A 22519-nucleotide genomic window follows, 5' to 3' on the forward strand; every position below is an offset into this window, starting at 1 on the left:
AATGAGCAAGTGAATGAATGAATGAGTAAATGAATGAATGTAAAACTCTGCTTTACATACGTTATCTCATTTAATTCTTACAAGAACCTTTTAAGGTAGGTATTCTTCATTTCATTTTACAGGTAACAGAAGGGAAGTAGCTTGCCCCAAATCACATGGCAAGCAAACAGAAAGCTGGAAGTTGGGCCCAGGTTTAACACCCAAGCCCAGAGCACCACCAACCCTGTCCCATCCTCTGGCCATCCCACCCTGATCACTCATCCCACACGAAGCCAGAGAGCCCTCTTGAGGCCGGTTAAGGCTGGAAACGCAGGCTGGGAACTGGCAATGGTTACCTGGAAGCACGTGGGGCCCGGCCGCCCCGTGGGGATATCTGACTGGTAGAAGACTTTGAGCTCTGGAGTCAGCGCGATGACCGTCTTAATCACCAGGGAGATGATGTCAGACCAGACCTTCTTGATGTCAACACCTTTGGAAGACAGTCTACAAAGGATGCTGGAAAAAGTCCTTTTGCTGCCGGTGCTAGCACTGTCCGAATGGACGAAGTTGCCGCTGTGGATGTTCAGTGAATAGTTGGTTAAGTGCATAAAGATGTGGTGCAGGTTTTTGGAGGTGGGCTCCTGATATGGCTCGGTACAAAACCTAGAGAGTCCATCTTTGGCTATATAAATCTCTAAGGGGTCTAAGGACTTGAGTAAGACATACAGACGAATATCAAACTTGAGCTTGTCGATAAGGAGAGGTTTGCAGATGTACTCCTGGACTACCGCCGGCCTGCTCTGGAGGGTCCCTGCCAGGCGGATGTCACTGGGGTCTTTAATGAGGTAGATTCCGTCACCCTGACAACCACCATCAGGTTTCACGATAAAAGTGGGCTTCCAGGAGGGGTCATCGTCTTTCACCATTCGAACCTGGAGGGGGAGAAAAGGATGGCAGATATTATATTCTTTTCCCTCTGGATCCCTAACACAGAGCAGGGCCTTAGCAAATGTGTGGTGAATGAGTGACAAGATGATCCCTGCCGATCTGAGCAGGGGCTGAGCATCTTCTGTGGAGACTACACTGCACAAGGTACTGAGATAGTGACATCAGGATTGTCCCCAGTCTTGTGCTCCAGAGCGAGGTGGAGAGTGTAGTGGATTGGCAGTCACAAGACTTGGGTTCAAATCCTGCTTTGCCAGTTATTAGCTACGCTTTGAACAGGTCATATGACTAATAATAGGGCTGAGAATGATAATGATGGTGAGCTAATATTATTTATGAGCACCTGTGAAATGCCAGGCACTATATCAGGCGATTACCTAATTAGCTCATCTAACCCTCACAGAAAATATGGTTGTGCCTTTTTATGTCGGGAACGGAGAGGGCACAGCAGATGCTAAGGCCATGGGTGTTGGAGTCAGATGGCCTGGGCTCAGACACTGGCCCTGCTCCTTACCCTGCAGCCTTGGACAAGTGACTTAAGTTATCTACACCATTTCCATCTGTGAAATAGGAGTAAGGTTGTTTTGAGGATTAAACGCATTCATAAATGCAAGAGACTAAGCATCTAGAACCTGAGAAATAAAAGACAGTTCAGGCCGGGCGCTGTGGCTCAAGCCTGTAATCCCAGCACTTTGGGAGGCTGAGATGGGCGGATCATGCGGTTGGGAGATCGAGACCATCCTGGCGAACATGGCGAAACCCCGTCTCTACTAAAAAAATACAAAAAACTAGCCCGGCGAGGTGGCGGGCGCCTGTAGTCCCAGCTACTCGGGAGGCTGAGGCAGGAGAGTGGCATAAACCCGGGAGGCGGAGCTTGCAGTGAGCTGAGATCCGGCCACTGCACTCCAGCCTGGGCGACAGAGCGTGACTCTGTCTCAAAAAAAAAAAAAAAAAAAAAAAAGTTCAAAGCCTGGCTGTCACTCTTTTTAGAAGATGAAGTGACTTGCCAGCTAACATAGGGGCAGAATTGGGATCGGAATCTAGATTGATGACTGAAGCCCTTGGACCTTCCTCTATCCTACCATGTCTTGGTTTCCTCACTTTAAAAATGGGGATATAGACACCTACCTTCACTGGGTCATTGTAAGGATGAAATAAACTAAAACGTACAAAGGGCCAAGCGCAATACCAAACACGGAGCCGAGCTAGTGCACAGGAAATGTTTGTTTTATGTTTACATCCCTTCTAAAGCTCATCTGGTAGACCTGACCAATCCTTCCGTCTGTTGAGATCTTTTTGAAACCAGATCCCGTCGTCCACAGTATTTGCTCTCCTCCCACCTCCAGGTCAGTGGAACACTCACATAATTAACTATCCGGGCACTAGACCAGTCCAGATAGTTGGTCTGGACCTGTGGATCTGCATAATTCATCCTCGCTCCATTACCCCGGATGCTGGTGAGGTGCTTCCTGCAGCTATGGAGAGCGGATGGACTGAAATGGCAGGAGAGGAGGTTTTCACAAGCAGAGAGAAGCTGGAGGAAATGTAAGGGTGGATTTGAAAGAGGAGCCACGCTCTCTGCAGCTTCTGGTGTGAAAGTTCCCCTCTGAAATCTGAGGGCAGTGCCCAGCAGGCTGAGTTGGTGGGTGCCCCAGTGAGGGACTCCTTTCAGCCCTCCGCCTTTGCTGTGTAAGCCCAACCCAGGACATCTGCACTCTGGCTTGCGCTTATCTCTTTGACCAGCCTATATTTCTAAATGAAGCTTTTGCCAATTCCTTGGGCACTATCAGTTTTTCCAGGCTTGTAAAAGATCTTTAACAATGGAGAAACACTTAAAGCCTTAACAATGGTCCACATCAATTGTTTCCCCTTGTCAGCAGGATCCGAGAATGGAACTTCACAAGAGATCAATGCAAGCCTCCCAGGGCCTTCCACTGAGGCTTTCTTGCAACTGTGACCTTGACATTTATGTAGTTATTTAATATTCAACCAAAGCATTCGTACACTTGGCCCTTTACAGTAAATATAAGTGTGCTGGACAAATGGTAGTTATGGATCAGGAAGTGAAAAATGTCAAGTTTGCACTGATAGGAAATTTTTCCCTCTGGAAAGCTTTTGCTATGCCAAAGACACTAACGGTTCAATATATTATCCAGAGCAATATTTTCTCCTTTGAATTCCATGTGTATGCTTTAAATAAATTAAACTACCTGGTCAATAGTCTCCGTCACTCATTGGATTCCTGAATACTTCATCTGCTCTTTGCCAGAATAGTGCCATACAAATCAAGATTATTAATACTCATAGAATCACTGAATTTTTTAGAACTAGAAGAATCCTCAGAGATCAACATCATCCAGTACTCTCAAAAGTCAAGGGGGAAACTGAGGCTCAGAGTGGTGACATGACTTCCCCTGGGTCCCACAACTGGCCAGTAGTATGGTCAGGATGAGAACTGAGGTCTCCTGACCCCACCTCAAGTTTTACCTCTAAGATAAAACTGAAGATCTCTTGTTCCTCTTCTTACTGTAGGAAAGATCCTCCTAATGTATCAGACAGTACTGAGGTCTGTGCTCTGGCCTCACCCTAAAAGATTTTGGCCCTGAGTATGGCCATCCAGGAACTATATCTGTAGATCCTGAGTTGGCCAGACTGCCCCAGTTTCACATCTTCTGTCTGGGTTCTTTGCTTGTTAAAACCCAGGTGTGATCTATAGGAAACCCTCACAATTGTTCAGAACGTGGTTCCCATAGCCACCAGACCCTTCCACCACTGCTACCGTAAAAAGAGAAACATTTTTCAGAATTCATATTCGCTCTCCTCTGAGGTTTATTTAAGAATGACCCTTTCCCAGCAGCTATTAAAGTTAAAAAGTAACACGTTGGCTCTTAAAAAGAAGTCATGGACCAGAATGAAAATCTCATCGATATACCTGGGCCCTAGCCTCAGCAATTCTGACTTAATCAATCTGAGATGAGACCTGGGCATGTGTTTTTTGGAAAAATCGCCGCAGGTGATTCTGGCGAGCACTCTGTCTGAGAATCACTGGATTAAGTGAATTAAATAAAAATACCATCTGAAACCAATATATTGAATGAAGTATTCTGCACTGGTGTTGGCTGGAGTGTGAGGAAGACTTGCACTTATGCTACAACTGATGGTATCTCTAGTTTTATCCAAACCCGTTGTTGGACTTGAAATCCATTACCTTGTAACTGTATACACGGATGGCTGAAAGAGATACACAGAGGAGGTAGTGGCCTAATTTCCAGGCACTCCTCGGGCCTATTGAAAAATTTATGTGGTTTTTACTACCCCCTAGTGGAAATTTAGAAAACGCTACTGGGAAAGTCACCCCGTTCAAAATTCCAACACTACTGAGCAGTAAGATACTCTACTAAGATATTAAAATGGTCTTAAAGAAACACCACTACAAATGAAACTCACACATGGCACAAAATGGATGTATCCTGAGGATACTATGCTAAGCGAAATCAACTAGACCCAAAAAGAAAAATACTGTAAGAGTGCACTTATATGAGGTACCTAGAGCAGTCATATTCATAGAGGCAGAAATTACAATGGTGTTTTCCAGGGCTGGGGTGGGAGAGTATGGAGAGTTAATGATTCATGGGTATAGAGTTTCAGTTTTGCAATGTGAAAAAAATTCTGGAGATGGATGATGGTTGTACAAAAATGTGAACGTACTTAATGCCACGGTACACTTAACATATATACCATGTACATTTAAAAATGGTTAATCTGGTAAATCTTGGGTATATTTTACCAAAATTTTAAAATTAATTTTCAAGTTTTTTAAGCCACAGCTTTTGGTAAGTTAGAAATAGTACTACAGTGAAAAATAAAAAAATCTGGATTGTAGTCCCAATTGTTTCTGACTGTGTGACCTCGAGAAAGTCCCCTCACTTTCTGGGCTTTGTTGTAGTCACCTATAAAATAAATGGGTCAGACTAAGGTCCCTGGCTTCCACCAGCAAGCAAGTGCTGAACCGTGATTTATCTTGACATCACCACAGTTGAAGGCCGCGTTACAAACACACAAGTGGCATTCATCACACCGGAGAGTTCCCGTTGCGCTGTTTGGATCAGCACATTGCGATGATCTATAAGAGGAGGAGATTTGGATCTGAGATTTATGAGGCATTTGAGGAAATCAGCAGGGCATTTGGAGGAAGCAAGCTAAAATGTTTGGAGGGAGAAATTCAGCAACTAGAATATCAAGCCACAAAACATTATTAGCAATGAGGGGCAGGTAAGAGGCCAATTTCTGAAGAAATACTGTGTCTGCAATACTGAAGAAGTCAAAACCAGTTAGGGCACTCCTTTGTCACTCAGGTGGATTTGCATCCAATCTTAGCGACTCAGACCTTTGATGTCACAGGCACACGCTACAGATCTCAGGCAAAAACAAGCCTCTGGTAGACAAAATCAATGTCACACAGTGCATGCCAGACAGGAGGCAGGGCCAGCCCCTGCCAGCCTCAGGGACATGAGCCTGGTACCCAGGGCAAATTCCTACCTCAATATTCAAGGCAATTTCTGAGTCCAGTTAAGATGGAAGGCAGTCTGCAGTGAGGTTACCTAGGGCCAGATGGAAAGGGCAAGAATGGCCTGTTGGGGCAGAATGGGAGAAAGAGCAGTGAGGCAGAAAGGAAGGACTCGGGCAGATGATGTGCTGCTTCAGTGGGGGGTTATGAATGCAGGAACAGGCAGGACACTTCGGGGAAACTGCAGATAATTCTGATGGCTGGAGAACATAAGGGAGGTGGAGGGGGTGTGCAATGGAAATCCCACTAGTGAGATAGGCAGGGGCCAGATACCACCACCACCACCGATAATAGTAATGGCATTAGCATACACTTGCTGAGGCCTTCCTATGGGTCAGGCACTGTTCTAAGCACTTTGGAGGTATTATCTCACTTAATCCTCACGACAATCCTATTTTACAGATAGGGAGAGGGAGGCCCAGAGATGTCAAGTAACTTGTCAAAGATTACACAGCCAATAGGTCACAAAGCCAGGATTTGAACCCAGGCGGATTCCAGAGCCCGTGCCAGAATAAATGAGGGATGTATGAGAAGAAAGCGGATGGAGGAAGATCGGGCCTAGCTAGGAGGTAAGGCCTGATAGGGAAGGCCCTCGAATGTTGGTTTAGGGAGTTTGAGCAATGTCCTAAAACGATGGGGACTCCCTGAAAGGTTTTAAGAAGAAAGCAACTTAATTAGATGTGTACTACGTGAAGATGCCTCAGGCTACCACATAGAAAATGTACACAAGTGGGTGGATGGTCTGGGGCAGAGAGGAAAAGCCCAAACTGAGGCTGCAGTGGAGTCAGAGGGAAGGAGAGAGGTTTGGGAAATATTTTGGAGCTAAAATCAACAAAACTGGGTGAATGGGAGAGGCAGACAGGAACATAAAGGATAATTCCCCTATGTCTAGGTAGTCACAGGGAATACAAGGGGAGGAGAAAAGGCTGGGGGAGGCAGTGGGAAGATGATCAGCTGGGCAGAGGACCCTGGAGGGCGCACACCTGGAGAGGTTTGTGGTCCCTGGGAAATGTATCTGGAGCTTGGGAGAGAGATCTGGGGTCATCAGGCCCCTGAGGATGGCCGAGGCCCTCACAATGGGCCAGATTACGCAGAGATAGGATGGAGAGGAAGAAGAGGGCACCTGGCCAGAGGCTGGAATGGGCAGAACAGACCCCAAAACATCTTGCATTTATACTGGATCTGCAGGCGAAAGATGGAGTTTCAACTGACAAGGTACATGCATCCACACATCACCAGAGCACCCAGGAAGAAGATAGTTTGGAATAAGTCAGGTTTAGGAAGGTCCCGAGGCTACCAAAATTCCGAAGGCCTGCACTGGGGCAGGGACAGTGGGGTTGAAATAGGGAGCTGAGAGAAGAGGTAGAATCAGGGCACATGGTGACTGGATGGATGTGAAAAGGGAGAGATGAAAGGGTCACGGGTAAGCTCATGGTTTGGGGCTTCAGCAATATGGGGAGGGGTGATGGTACAGATTTAGGGACTACAGGGAGAGGAGCAGGTCTTATTGAAGGAAAGTGGGGACAAGGAGAGGAGGAATTCACCTCATCAAATGACTATTATTTGCACGACTCCAGACAGAGCTAATTTAGGACTTTATAATATTCCACAAGCCCTTTACTGTTCATCGGAACCAGGCCAGGTTGTCCGTTATCTCCTACAGATGATTAATTCTGATACAACAACTCTCCCAGGCTTAGAAAGAATAAGAGCTGCTGTCTGACAGAGATGAGACTCAGACTCTAAACTCAGATGGGGCATACCTTGAACCGGAGCACAGGTATCCGAACAGACCTCTCAGCTCCGTGGTGAGTGCAGAAACCACGGGCCCATGAGAAGTAGTGCCTGCCACTGTGCGGTCAAACATTTTCACCACTCCCTGGCTTTTGAAGAGTTAAGAAAATCTAAGCAGCAAAGAAAGCAACCCTGTTCGGCTTATCACTGATGATTACCCTGAGTTTACTGGAGCGATGGCATCAATTAACCCCAAGGAGTTGGGGCTGACCCCTTGCATGCACTCCTCACATGGCCTGGATGATCCTCCCTTCCTTGGCAGCCAGCACCAACGCACCCTGGCAGTCTCGCTTCCTGCCCTTCCCTCCTGTCCTCTCTCTCACCTCGATGCCTTTACACCGGCTCTCCCTGGACCTCCACCGGCCTCCTGCCCCTTTTTGCCTGTAAAGCCCTGCCCATCATCTATGGTCCCTTGGGAAGTTCCCTCTAAGAATCATTTCCTGGCCTGCAACCCTCTATACAAACATCTTTTCCTTCCCAAAGTCCTCCTCCATATTGAGCTTCCCCATATCTTCATGACCAGCCCTTTGAGGCCCAGGAAGGAATCATCACTACACACACACAGAGACACACACACATGCACACACCTGCACACATGAGTACACACATGCAAGCACACACACACACTATAAACAAAGAAGCTGAGGCCAAGGGGCAAGGAGACTTGCCCAAGGCCACACAGCTAGTAGCAGAACCAGAACTATTAGGTTGGTGCAAAAGTAATAGAAGTTTCGCCATTGAAAGTAGGTGAAAACCACGATTACTTTTGCACCAACCTAAATAATACATTAAATCTTCTGATATTCAACCCTAAGCTGTTTCTATCATAATTAATTTAGGCATCTGAAGAAATCTTTCAGAAGAAAACTTGGAATAAGTACTCTCTCTCATTCTTGTTCTGAATACATTTGTTTGCTGCTATTATAAATTTTGATGCTCTGCAAAGATACTACTTTATGTAATTGCCAACTCTCCACTCTATGGAGAATGAGGAAATTGAGGCCCAGAGCGTCCAGTGAGAAATCTACAGTCATCTAGCTAGGTCAGTTCCAGGCCACGCTGCCCTTTCTTTGAAGATGTTCTCAAGTTCACTGTGGAGGTGGACATAGCATCACACGGCTGCTCAAGGCAGCTGGTGCTTCTGCTCAGAAAACTCGAGGGGCAAGAAACAGCCTCTCCACCTGCTTTACCCCAATGCCAGCCTGCTGCCAGTGCAACTTAATGGACCCTGCTTTTGGAGAACAGCAGCCTTCTGTGAGCCATATCTACCCATCATTTGGGAGCAACCATAAACCTCCCTAGAGCACAACTGGGACACTGAAACCTGTTTAATAGGAAGGTCCCAGTCACACTGTGAGACTGTCCATCTTCCTCTCGGGTCCCTTCTCACGCCCTGCCCCTAACTGCTGGAGCTGAGGGAAGTGAGGACACAGCCTGGTGAGTCAGCCCTGCCTGGCCTCCCCGCTCCTTCCCCACAGTGCAGTTCCAGCCAGCCTCTGTCCAGTCCCACCTAATTCCCCTACCACGTGGGTTCTAAGCCCGGCTTGCTTGGCCTAAAGCCTAGCTTCCTAAGGGCCCTGGGTGACCCTGGCGCACGTGGGGGTCCTCAGACTGCAGCTTCCCTTTACCTCCTCTGAGTCCTCGTACTGGATGTCTGCGAGCAGCAGCTGCAGAGAGGACGTGGGCTTCGGAGTCAGGCTTCCCTGGGTTCAGATCTCAGCTCAGCCCCTTCCTAGCTGTAGGACCTTGGTCAAGCTACTTACTCCCTCTCACAGTACTATTTTTAGCATCTCATTTTATCTGTATTAGGCTGCCTTGGTTTCCTGATTATCCTCCTAAGTGATCAGATTCCCAGGTGAGGCTCATCCCAACCTACTTGGCCAGAGTCTCAGCGTCTGCCTATCCTATCCTCCAGTGCTCGCCCATGGGTGGCTGGGACCCATCTCCTGAGACTCGGCTGTTCCCTGGGTCTGCCTGGGTGTCAGCCTCTCATTTCCCAACTCCTGGGGGCCACCCCATCAGAGTCCAGCCCACAGCCTGCCTCATCTCCCTGGCCCACAGCCTCATTCTCCTTCCCCAAGTCTCCTACTGAGAGCCCAGAAGGCATCACAGCTGAGCCTGCCTGGAACATAACACTCTGCTGCTGAGTAAGCTCCCCTTGCAGCTAAAATCGTTTTTCCAATAGTGAGGATTTCCTGCTAATGAACTAGCTAAATAATCTTCAGCTCATTTCCGAGTATATACGACTGGTTATAGTCACAGGCGCTTCAGATCACTAGGCCCAGCTTTTCCTCCTTCCCCACACCACAGTCCTATGTCCCTTGCAGTCCACCATAATTTACACACTAAACTTTTTATTTTTTATTTATTTATTTATTTATTTTTGAGACAAAGTCTCGCTCTGTCACCCAAGCTGGAGTGCAATAGCGCAATCTCGGCTCACCGCAACCTCCGTCTCCCGGGTTCAAGCGATTCTCGTGCCTCAGCCTCCCAAGTAGCTGGGATTACAGGCACCCGCCACCACACCCGGCTAAGTTTTGTATTTCAGTAGAGACGGGGTTTCACTATGTTGGTCAGGCTAGTCTCAAACTCCTGACCTCAAGTGATCCGCCCGCCTCGACCTCCCAAAGTGCTGGGATTACAGGTGTGGGCCACCGCACCGCGCCCAGCCTAAATTTTTTTTAATGCAAGAATATGAATGTCTTATTTTGCAACACTCAAACAAAGTGCCTTCCCTTCCAGTGCTCTTTTGGCTAAACTAGCAGTATTGAGCAATTGCAGTATTGATCAGTGCCAGGCAGTGCACTAGGCACGTCAATATGTATACATGAGATCTAATCCTACAAGACAGGCAATAGCATTTTCATTGACTTATGTATTTGTTTGTTTATTGTTTTTGCAGAGACGGGGTCTTGCTATGTTGCCCAGGCTGTTCTCAAACTCTTGGGCTGAAGCAGTCCTCCTGCCTCACCCTCCCAAAGTGCTGGGATTATGGGCATGAGCCACTGTACCCGACCCAGAATTTTCATTTCTAGGCTTTGTAACTAGAGGTTTCTCTCCATATTCCAAGACCCTACAAAAAAGTGGCAGAGTTAACTACGCTGCTTACTCCTTGAAGGCAGGGGCAGTATTTCCCTCATCCGTCGATTCTCTTGCCCACTATGTCCCCAGCTAGCACTGGAAGAGTCTTAATGGAGGTGGACTCAGCAAATGCTTATGCAAACCCGCCTCTGTCTCATTTGGTTCAATGCTGTCATGTTGTATCCAGGATCACAGGTGACATTTCTTCAAACGCTAATCCTGGGTGATGCCAATCACTTCCTGGACTTCAGTTAAAGTATGCCTCAAAAGCAGATAACTCCCCACTCTATCTCTGGAGCGTACCTCTCTTAGGCTCCAGACTCATACAATTAGATATGTCAAATTTGACACATCCAAAACTAAGCCCATTGTCTTTTCTCTCAACTCTACCCCTCCTGTGTTCCCTCTAACAGTAAACATTACCACCATCCATCCATACTCCCAAGCCAGAGATCTGAGATCGCCTTCTCCCTCATCACTCACCCCCACCCAATCACCAAATTGACATTTCTGCATCTGAACACGTCTTACAGTCCCTTAATCGTCTCAGCATTTCTCACCTGAATTGCTGCAATAGCTTCCTAGGTGACCTGACTGCAGTACAAGCTCTGTGCTGGGCACTTCCCATACATTATTTTCCATTCTAATAAGCAACCCTGTGAGATAGGCATTAAAGAGTGAGTCACATGAAATTGTCATTTTTATAAGTCAAACCCAGCTACACACACACGCACACACATTTGCATGTGATTCAACCTAATACTATTATTATTACCAACCTGCCCTCCCATCGCAGGCAAGGAAAGTGAGATTTACAGGGTAATTTATTTCCCCAATCACACATTTTATACCCTGGGGAGCCAGGATCTGAGCATGGGTGTGTGTTCAAATTTCCAAAGGCCACACTTTTTCTGCTAAATCATATCATCTTCAGGTCCGTATATCAGTTCCTAAAGGAATGCTCACAGCCCTAAATACATTACTTAGAGTATTAATACATCTTAATACTTTTATCAGAGGCAACCAGAGCAACTCCATCTTAAATAGGATCTGGGTAGATCGAGGCTAAAACCTGCTGTGTTGCATTCCCAGAAGGTGAGGCATTCTAAGTCACAGGATGAGACAGGAGGTCAGCACAGATACAGGTCATAAAGACCTTGGTGATGACTGGGTACAGTGGCTCATGCCTGTAATCCCAGCACTTTGTGGAGGCTGAGGCGGGTGGATCACAAGGTCAGGAGATTGGGACCATCCTGGCTAACACGGTGAAATCCCGTCTCTACTAAAAATACAAAAAAATTAGCCGGACGTGGTGGCGGGCGCCTGTAGTCCCGCTACTCGGGAGGCTGAGGCAGGAGAATGGCATGAACCCAGGAGGCGGAGCTTGCACTGAGCCGAGATCGCACCACTGCACTCCAGCCTGGGCAACAGAGCGAGACTCAGTCTCAAAAAAAAAAGACCTTTCTGATAAAACAGCTTGCTGTCAAGAAGCCAGCTGAAACCCACTAAAACCAAGATGGCAACAAGAGTGATCTCTGGTCCTCCTCACTGTGACACTCCCACCGTGCCATGACAGTTTACAAATACCATGGCAACGTCAGGAAGTTACACTATATGGTCTAAAAAGGGGAGGCACGAATAATCCACCCTTTGTTTAGCATGTAATCAAGAACCATAAAATGGGCAACCAGCAGCCTTTGGGACTGTTCTATGGAGTAGCCATTCTTTTATTTGTCTACTTTCTTAATAAACTTGCTTCCACTTTACGGACTTGCCCTGAATTCTTTCTTGCACGAGATACAAGAACCCTCTCTTGGAGTCTGGATCAGGACCCCTGGTAACACTTTAAAATGTTGTTAATAATAATACATAACAGTAACAACTACCATTTATGAGCACCTATGAGGTGCCTTACAATAGTTATTTCACTTAATCTCCACAGCCAAGCCATGAGAAATCTACTGGTATTGTTTTTTTTTTCTTTTTTAGGTTTTATTTTGTTTTGTTCTTCGGTACCTTGTTTGTGTGTATGTGTGCGAAACGCTGTTTTTTGTTTTCTTGAGACCGAGTCTCACTCTGTCACCCAGGCTGGAGTGCAATGGTATGATCTTGGCTCACTGCAACTGCGGCCTCCCAGGTTCAAGTGATTCTCCTGCCTCACCCTCCCGAGTAGCTGGGATTACAGGAGTGTGCCAACACGTCTGGTCAATTTTTGTATTTGTAGTAGAGACAGGGTTTCCCCATGTTGGACAGGCTGATCTCGAACTCCTGACCTCAGGTGATCCACCCACCTTGGCCTTCCAAAGTGTTGGGATTAAGGGCATGAGCCACTGCACCCAGCTGCAACACTGTTCTTAATAATGTTACAAGTAAGGATCTGAGACTGAGCGAAGCGAGGTGACCTGCAGGTCACATAGGAGGTGGTAAGCCAAAAGGCAGGGGGTGGGACAAGGAAGCTAAGCCTACTTCAGGGGTCAAGGCCACCAAGATGGACACTCGCCCTGAGTCCCAGCAGCACAGCCTGTATTTGGATCAGGTTCACAAGCCCAGGGTGGACGGAGACAGCAGTGCAGAGCTGGTGCTTCTGGGCAACAGCGCTGACCTCTAAAGAGAACTGGTGGGAAACTGACACAACCAAGAGGATAGTTTTAAACACACACCCAGCCACTCAGAGAGCCTGGTCGGGGCGGCCAAGTGCCCTCCCAGGAACGGGACACTCAGCCTGATCATTTACACCACGAGAGTGAGAACAGGATCTCCTGCAAGCCTCTGGATTTCAACTGCTGGTTTAAATTTCAAGGAGAAGCATAAAGGTGTTGACATGTAAGGAATTACTTGTTCATGCCTTTGATCATCCTGAAACTCCAGGGTGTTCTAAATGAGCGTGTTGGTTGGAAGCCAAGTTGAGCTGATTTGTACAAAGGAACTCCTACTGTGCCACCGGGGGGCCGCTACAGAAGCCATGTTTCCTTAAATCAACACTGCCTGTTTCCCCCACTTTCATTTCAATGGCATCAGGTGGCCACGGGACAACAGGACCTTGGGCTAAGCTCCCTCTCATGGGCTCCCAGGAAATGTTAGGCCGGCACCCGCTTCCTGATCTCCAGTCTGTCACTTCACCTGGGTGGCCATTTGAAAGGAAACCTCTCTGCTTCCTTAATAAATCAGAGAGGGACACTGAAGGCAGCCTCTCTTTGGGGAAGCAGATGCCCCAACTGCTCTCCCAAATTTACTTTCCCTTTGGGGATATCTCGCTAGCGGCTACCACAGCCACAACGGTCTTAGGACAGGGAGGGAAGTTTTGATGCCCTTCAATGCTCTGGACAACACCTGGGCTCCAACTCTTTCCTTAGGCCCCCGCAGCCATAGACATAGCTTTTGAGACTTTATTGATGACTCAAGGAGAGGAGAAGGGAAATAAACACAGAGAAGAGCACTGATAATTGTGTTTACAAGATACTCTCACCTCAGCATGACAGAGCTCTTTAGTTTGCCCTTAGATGGCAGAGGCAATGTTTTCCCATCCCCTGGGAAAACATCCAGATTCCCTGGAGGCTCAGCATCAACCCAAATGTCCATCAGTGACAGAATGGATTAAGAAAATGTGGCACATATACACCATGGAATACTATGCAGCCATAAAAAAGGATGAGTTTATGTCCTTTGTAGGGACATGGATGCAGCTGGAAACCATCATTCTCAGCAAACTATCGCAAGAACAGAAAACCAAACACCGCATGTTCTCACTCATAGGTAGGAATTGAACAATGAGATCACTTGGACTCGGGAAGGGGAACATCACACACTGGGGCCTATTATGGGGAGGGGGGAGTGGGGAGGGATGGCATTGGGAGTTATACCTGACGTAAATGACGAGTTGATGGGTGCTGACGAGTTGATGGGTGCAGCACACCAACATGGCACAAGTATACATATGTAACAAACCTGCATGTTGGGCACATGTACCCTAGAACTTAAAGTATAATAAAAAAAAAAAAAAAAGAGAGAGAGAGAGATCCCCAGTGGCCGGGTGTGGTGGCTCACGCCTGTAATCCCAGCGCTTTGGGAGGCTGAGATGGGTGGATCACGAGGTCAAGAGACCGAGACCATCCTGGCCAACATGGTGAAACCCCATCTCTACTGAAAATACAAAAATTAGCTGGCCATGGTGGTGCACGCCTGTAGTCCCAGCTACTTGGGAGGCTGAGGCAGGAGAATCTCTTGAACCCGCGAGGTGGAGGTTGCAGTGAGCCAAGAGTGCACCACCGCACTCCAGCCTGGTGACACAGCAAGACTCTGTCTTAAAAAAAAAAAAAAAAAAGGAGATCCCCAGCCTGTCGAACGTCCCTGCCAACTCACTGGACATGGGAAAGTCCACCCTGCTTAGGGAAACCTCACCTATGACCCACAAAGACAGAACAGCTATGCTACAGTCTGAACAGGACAGCTGTTTCAGGATGTCAAGATAGAATACCATGAGCTAAACAGCCACAGAAGAAATATGTATAAGAAATAGCAAGGCATGTGTTACTTGATAGCATCAGCTTCATCTGTCAAATAGAGATGATCATAAAACCTTTCTGGTCCAGCACTTCCCAGACTTGCATGGTCAGGGATTGCTTTTAAAATCATAATGTACTTGGGGAACACCAATAAGCACTCATACATATTCAGATTAATAATGTGGACTGATTACAATGTCAATATATAAGATATGGTGATACGGCAATGTTAGTCAATGGTGACATTAGTCAATATATATTATAACATTTTAGCAATTAATCTGTGAGATCATTTACTTTTTTGCCTTCAACTTTAATAGAAATATGCATATGTTCCTTTTTTTTTTTTTTTGAGATAGAGTCTCGCACTGTCACCCAGGCTGTAGTGCAGTGGTGCAATCTCAGCTCACTGCAACCTCTGCCTCCCAGGTTCAAGCGATTCTCCTTCCTCAGCCTCCTGAGTAGCTGAGATTACAGGCACCCGCCACCATGCCTGGCTAACTTTTTTGTATTTTTAGTAGAGATGGGGTTTCACTATGTTGGTCAGGCTGGTCTCGAACTCCTGACCTCGTGATCCGCCCGCCTCAACCTCCCAAAGTGCTGGGATTAGAGGTGTGAGCCACCGGGCCTGGCTGCATACATTCCTTTTTTGTGTTTTGCCTGTACAATGTTTAAAGTATCCCGGCCAGACCTGGTGGCTCACACCTGTAATCCCAGCACTTTGGGAGGCCAAGGCAGGTGGATCACCAGGTCAGGAGTTTGAGACTAGCCTGGCCAACATAGTGAAACCCCATCTCTACTAAAAATATAAAAATACAAAAATCAGCCAGGTGTGGTGGCACACACCTGTAGTCCCAACTACTCTGGAGGCTGAGGCGGCAGAATTACTTGAACCCGGGAAGCGGAGGTTGCAGTGAGCTGGGACCACGCCATTGCACTCTAGCCTGGGTGACAGAGTGAGACTCCGTCTCAAAAAATTAATAAAATAAAAATATAAAGTACCTCATAGTTATCTAACCAAAGGGTGAAATCCAAGAGCAGCAGAGATAAATCTGGCTGATTTTTCTCTGATAAATCATTTTATCCTGAGCTTTAAGCCCTTTCTGGAAGATGCTCCAAACGTGTCAGACTGGGGGAAGGAAAAAGAAAGAGAAAGAAACTAATATGCATTGAGCATCAGGATGCTGAACGCTTTACAGCATTTTTTTTTTTTTTTTTTTTTTTTTTTTTTTTTTTTTTTTTTTTGAGACTGGGTTTCACTCTTATTGCCTAGGCTGGAGTGCCTGGCATTGTATAGTATTTCGAGACCAGCCTGGCCAACATGGTGAAACCCTGTCTCTACTGAAAATACAAAAATTAGCCAGGCATGGTAGCAGGTGCCTGTAATCCCAACAACTCGGGAGACTGAAGCAGGAGAATTGCTTGATCCCAGGAGGCGGAGGCTGCAGTGAGCTGAGATTGCACCACTGCACTCTCCAGCCTGAGTAACAGAGTGCAATGGTGCAGTCTCATCTCACTGCAACCTATGCCTCCCAGGTTCAAGCACTTCTCCTGCCTCAGCCTCCCAAGTAGCTGGGATTACAGGCATGCACCACCATGCCTAGCTAATTTTGTATTTTTTTAGTAGAGACAGTGTTTCACCATGTTGGTCAGGCTGGTCTCGAACTCCTGACCTCAGGTGATTCACCCACCTCGGTCTCCCAATACAGCGTTCTTATTAATACTCTCTCTTGCTCATCTTTCCAACACCCTTATGAGATCATGATTATTTGAGTTTGATAGACTGAAAGCAGTACTGCGAGGCCACGCATGTCACCGTGGATGGAATCAAATGCAGTCTGGCCAGCCCCAGGGCCCATGACACCACGTTGGCAGAGACCATGGGGCAGCGAGCCTCAGTGCACCTGCTCACACTTGTGTAGTCTTTGTCTTCCTACTGTAATAAAAGCTCCACAAAGACAAGAACCACATCCGGTTGGTTCATCACAATAATCTCAGTGCCAAGTACAATGCCAGAGACTGAAGAAAGCCCAGGAGACATGGATACAATTTTGGCATTTCTAAAGGGTTGTCATAGGGGGTATAGGTAACATGCATGTCCCACGGGATCAAGAGGGCCAAACTGCACCCAGAGAGGATGGAAAGGAGGATGAGACACAGGGAGAAACGTGTCAACTCAGGAATATTTTAAAAGTTAGAGCAGTCCCATCATGTGACAAAGTACGTTGCGAAATAGTAAACTGCCCATTTCTGAAGATGATCAAGTACAGGCTGGAGCCTGACCATCTGTCTGGGTGTGGTGGGGATTCACCCAGCGGGGCAGTGGCCTGGATGGTCTCTCAGGTCCTTTCCAACCCCTAAGATTCAGTTATTTGTTGGTACTGACTTCAACTCAAAGCCTAATTAGTGTCTGACTTGCTATGTGATTCAGCCAAGCCTCTTTCCCTCTCTAGGTCTCAGTTTCCTTACCTGTACAATGGAGCCATCTGTATGATAACCCCATTGAGAATTCTGCTTAGGGCTTCCAAGATCCTACACACTCTCTGAAGAACAAGGGTTATGATAAGGTTGCCTGCAGGGTGGCACTGTGCTGAGAGGTCGCAAACTTTCCTGCTGGTGCCCTCTCTGCACGCAAGTTCTGGCTACCCTGGCGATGAACTCAGGCCACTTCCCCAGCCAGGCAGGGAGACAGACCAGTCCATTCTGACTCAGAAAGTAAAGTGGGAATCAGGCAAACCCATAGCGTTAAACATAATTCTGGAATGTGTCAAAAATCAAATGCCCTCCAGCAACATAACAGCATGTTTTGTGTGTGTGTGTGTGTGTGTGTTTTAATTATTATTATTATACTTTAAGTTCTAGGGTACATGTGCATAACGTGCAGGTTTGTTACATATGTATACTTGTGCCATGTTGCTGTGCTGCACCCATCAACTCGTCAGCACCATCAAAAAGTGGGCAAAGGATATGAACAGACATTTCTCAAAAGAAGATATTCATACAGCCAACAGACACATGAAAAAATGCTCATCATCACTGGCCATCAGAGAAATGCAAATCAAAACCACAATGAGACACCATCTCACACCAGTTAGAATGGCGATCATTAAAAAGTCAGGAAACAACAGGTGCTGGAGAGGATGTGGAGAAACAGCATGTTTTTTAAGGAAGAGAGATGAGAACACTTCTGCTCCATAAGGATCCATTCGTGTAACTCAGCGGGGCTGGTACTGCCACCTAGGGAGGGTTTTGGAAATTTCCAGGGGTGTTTTTCATTATCACAACGCATGGAAGGTATTACTGGGCAGAGGCCTGGAGTGCCACACAGACAGCCATGAGCTGGGCAGTCCTGCCACACCTTAACAAGGGTGAATAATGTATCTGTATATAACATGAAGACAGCCTAGACTCCAACTCCCTGTTACATATAAAGTGTTTTTACAGGGTTCAAACTGAGTATCATAATATTCCAAGAATATAAGAATCATGTAAATAAGGGCCAAGCACGGTAGCTCATGCCTGTAATCCCAGCACTTTAAGAGGCCAAGGCGGGTGGATCACTTGAGGTCATGAATTTGAGACCAGCCTCGCCAACATGGTGAAACCCCGTCTCTACTGAAATACAAAAGTTAGCCGGGCGTGGTGGCGGGTGCCTGTAATCCCAAATTCGGGAGACTGAAGCAGGAGAATTGCTTGATCCCAGATCGCACCACTGTGCTCTCCAGCCTGGGTAACAGAGTAATAAGACTCTATCTCAAAAAAAGAAAAAAAAAGAATCATGTAAAGAGAGAAATTACACTTTGCTTTTTTTCTGGATTTTTTTTTAGTCTAGCTGATATTTCAGAAACATATCACTAATGATATTGTGGTTCACAGTATTTGAGTCACTCATACAACACCCAGTGATTATATAGGAAAATAGTTTAAAATGTTAAATATGAAGAAATATTAAAGAGACTATAATAACTAATCAAATATTATCTCACTTTTCTTATATCTAAACTTATTCATTAAAGGTAGTGGTAGCATCTGACCACTTCGTTATGTCATAGAGTATAAGGTGCCAAAGTATTTACTTATTGAATTGTATAGTATTTCATTATAAAGAGTTTTTCTGGCCACATGTGGTGGCTAACACCTGTAATCCCAGCACTTTGGGAGGCCACGGCGGGCAGATTATTGAGGCCAGGAGGTTCAAGACCAGCCTGGCCATCATGATGAAACCTCATCTTTACTAAAAACACAAAAATTAGTCGGGCATGGTGGCACATGCTTGTAATTCCAGCTACTCAGGAGGCTGAGGCATGAGAGTCGCTTGAACCTGGGAGGTGGAGGCTGCAGTGAGCCAAGATCGAGCCATTGCACTCTAGCCTGGGTGGCAGAGCGAGATGCTCTCTCAAAAAAAGAACTTTTCCTTATTTTTCTGCTTTAGCAAGCATTTAGGGTGGGGTTGTTTTTATTTTAACTACATGTATAGGTTGCTTATATTTCATTTCAGGATACTAAACACAACATCACAAATAATTTGGATTAAAAGTAGGGGAGAGGGCACTGGAATGACACCCCTGTAGCAATACGCACACCTGGCACCCATGAAAAGAAACCAGGCTTTCTTGGAGAATTGGCTAACTCCAGGGCAGGGCAGGAAAAATATAAGAAAAGCCTGGAATATCTTCTTGTGGCAGAAGTAAAAGGGTGCTCAGAAAATGACCCTGTCTCTACTAAAAATACAAAAAAATTAGCCAGGTGTGGTGGCTGACGCCTGTAGGAGGCTGAGGCAGGAGAATCGCTTGAACCCAGGAGGCAGAGGTTGCAGTGAGCCGGTATCATGCCGCTGCACTACAGTCTGGGCAACAAGAGTGAAACTCCGTCTCAAAAAAAAAGGGGGGGGGGGGAGGAGGGGATTCAGGCCTCCATGGCCAAATCTCAAATAAATTTGAGGATCAAAATAGATAATGATGGTAAAATATTATAACCCACAGAATAAAATAAGAATCCATGAGTGTACACTAACAGGCATGCACACATACATAGATAGTTCAGAAAATCAGAAGGCAAAGCTCTCCTTTGCAGTAGAAACTCAGCTAACAAATGAACAAATGCAGAAGGGAGGATGGAGGTAGATAATCACTATTTGGCAACATCACAATAATAACTAATTCAGGCAAGAATCGTTAGCAGAGGTGAAGACTTGGTGGTGAAAGTCTGAGGAGTAACAGGACATTACGTAGTCTTAAAGTATCTTCCCACAAGATACCTACTAATTAGAAAGGGGAAAATAGCAACTTTTCCATGAAAATCTGGCAGACACCACCTTAGCCAAATGATTAAAGTTGACATTACCAGTAATAAGACACATGAATATCATGTGCCTCCAGATATGATACCCATGAGAAAAACACAATGTTGCTTCTGTGGTACTCCTGCCAAAAATGTGTATCCTGGATCTAATAATGAGGAAACCCCAGACAAACCCAAATTGAGGGGCAGTGTACTAAATAGCCTGTGCTCATCAAAAATGCCAATGTCATGAAACACAAAGAGAGACTAAGAAATTCTTCCAGATTGAAGGAGACTAAAAAGACACAACGACCAAATGTGATGCACGATCTGGGACTTCCTTTGCTATACATCATTAGGATAATTGTCAAAATCTGAATAGGAAACAGTCAACCAAATAAAGAGACAACCTATGGAATGGGAGAAAATATTTGCAAACCAGACATCTGATAAAGGGTTAATATCCAAAATATATAAGATATTCAACTCAGTAGTAACAAAACAAACAACTCTATTAAAGAATGGGCAAAGGATCTGAATAGATATTTGTCAAAAGAAAACATACAAATGGCCAATGGGATATGAAAAAATGCTCAGAACCACTAATCATCAGAGAACTGCAAATCAATAACCCAATGAGCTGTCACTTCACACCTGTAGGAACAGCTATTATCAAAAAGACACCATGTTGGAGATGATGTGGAGAAAAGGGAACCTTTGCACACTGTTGGTGGGAATGTAAATTAGTACAGCCATTATGGAAAACAAAAAAATTAAAAATAGAACTACCCATCATGATGCAGAAATCCTACTGGGTTTTTATCCAAAGGAAATGAAACCAGTATGTCGAAGAGAGATCCGCACTCCATGCTTATTGCAGCATGATTTGCAATAGCCAAGATATGGAATCAACCTGTGTCCATCGCGGGTGAATGAATCAAGAAAATGTGGCGTGTTTACACGATGGAATATAGTTCAGCCCTAAGAAAGAAGGAAATCCTGTAATTTGCAACAACATGGATGAACCTGAAGGATGTTAAGTGAAATAAGCCAGGCGCAGAAAGACAAATACTGCATGATCTCACTTATCTGTGAAATCTAAACCGGTTGAACACATAGAAGTAGAGAACAGAATTATGGTTACCAGGGGCTAAAGGTGTTGGGGCCATTGGGGAGCTATTTGTCAAAGGATACAAAATTTCAGTTAGATTAGAGGAATAAGTTCAAGAGATCTATTTTACAACATGGTGAGTATAGTTAATAACAATGTATTGTATTCTTGAAAATTGCTACTAAGAGAGTAGATATTAAGTGTTCTCACCACAAACAAAAATGATATATATGTAAGGTAATCTGCATGTTAATTAGCTCAATTTAGCCATTCCATAATGTATGCATATTTCAAAACAACACGTTGTACATGATATATACATACATTTTTATTTGTCAATTAAACATTTATTTTAACATGATAAAATGATAATTTTATTAAGTAAACAATAAAAATGCAAATTTTTAAAATTTTTAAAATTGTTAATATCTACTCACTGTTAACTTCACCAACTTTTTTGATGTGAAAATTTAATAAAATGAATGATGCATAAATATTTATCTGTACACTACTTATTGTTCTCTATTCTCTGTATAGTATACATATGTAGACATATTATATATGTATGTACTATATATACCATAATGTGTACATAAACACATTTACTATATAAACACTATGTATAAGTAGATATACATAAAGAACATATATATGTACATATATAATACTATATACTATCCAGAGAAGAATGAATATTGTGTATATATATGACTTTAAATAAAAGTTTAAAATATATATGACTTTGTATACACACACATATATAGTCATTTTAGTGTCTGCTTCATAAAACTATAGAATAATAGAGATGTACTAATTTCAAGAGGTTATATGAATCCATTCCATGATTTCAGATAGTTCAAAATCTAAATCCAGTCCATAAAGGCTGATCTATTTTCTTCTTTGCTATCTCTAGAGATGGCTACTATATATAAGTAATTTCAATAATCATATAATTTCCCATAAACTAAATAAATTTAATTCTCTAATATTTCTTTTTTTCCACTTTCCTCTTTGCCTTTGTATTTCTCCAAGAGAAACTGTATCCTAGGTGGTCATTAAACCTGTATAGATGTACTAGTATTGAGTTTTACTATGTTTTTCTTAACATTATTTCATGTACTAATACTGCCTCTGAAGTGCCTTCTAATGTTTAGTTAATCTGACAGTTCAGACATTCTTCCTTATAAATTACCTTTATCAATTAACACAAGTCCCTTTCCTCTTAATCATCATTTAATACAACTGACACGCAATGAAAGT

At 44.9% G+C, this 22519-nt stretch overlaps 1 protein-coding gene across 2 annotated transcripts in view; it reads right to left on the reverse strand.

Annotated features, from left to right (window-relative positions):
- The window catches only part of TTLL11 (tubulin tyrosine ligase like 11), a 281019-nt gene that overhangs the window by 168108 nt on the left and 90392 nt on the right, over positions 1 to 22519 (reverse strand). For both annotated transcript variants that reach the window (XM_007968180.3, XM_073021894.1), the window contains one exon: positions 336 to 911. In XM_007968180.3, coding sequence (XP_007966371.3) covers positions 336 to 911 — 576 coding nt within the window. The remainder of the gene's footprint in view (positions 1 to 335; positions 912 to 22519) is intronic.

Source organism: Chlorocebus sabaeus, chromosome 12 (genome assembly GCF_047675955.1).
Source record: "Chlorocebus sabaeus isolate Y175 chromosome 12, mChlSab1.0.hap1, whole genome shotgun sequence".
Taxonomy (NCBI): Eukaryota; Metazoa; Chordata; class Mammalia; order Primates; family Cercopithecidae; genus Chlorocebus; species Chlorocebus sabaeus.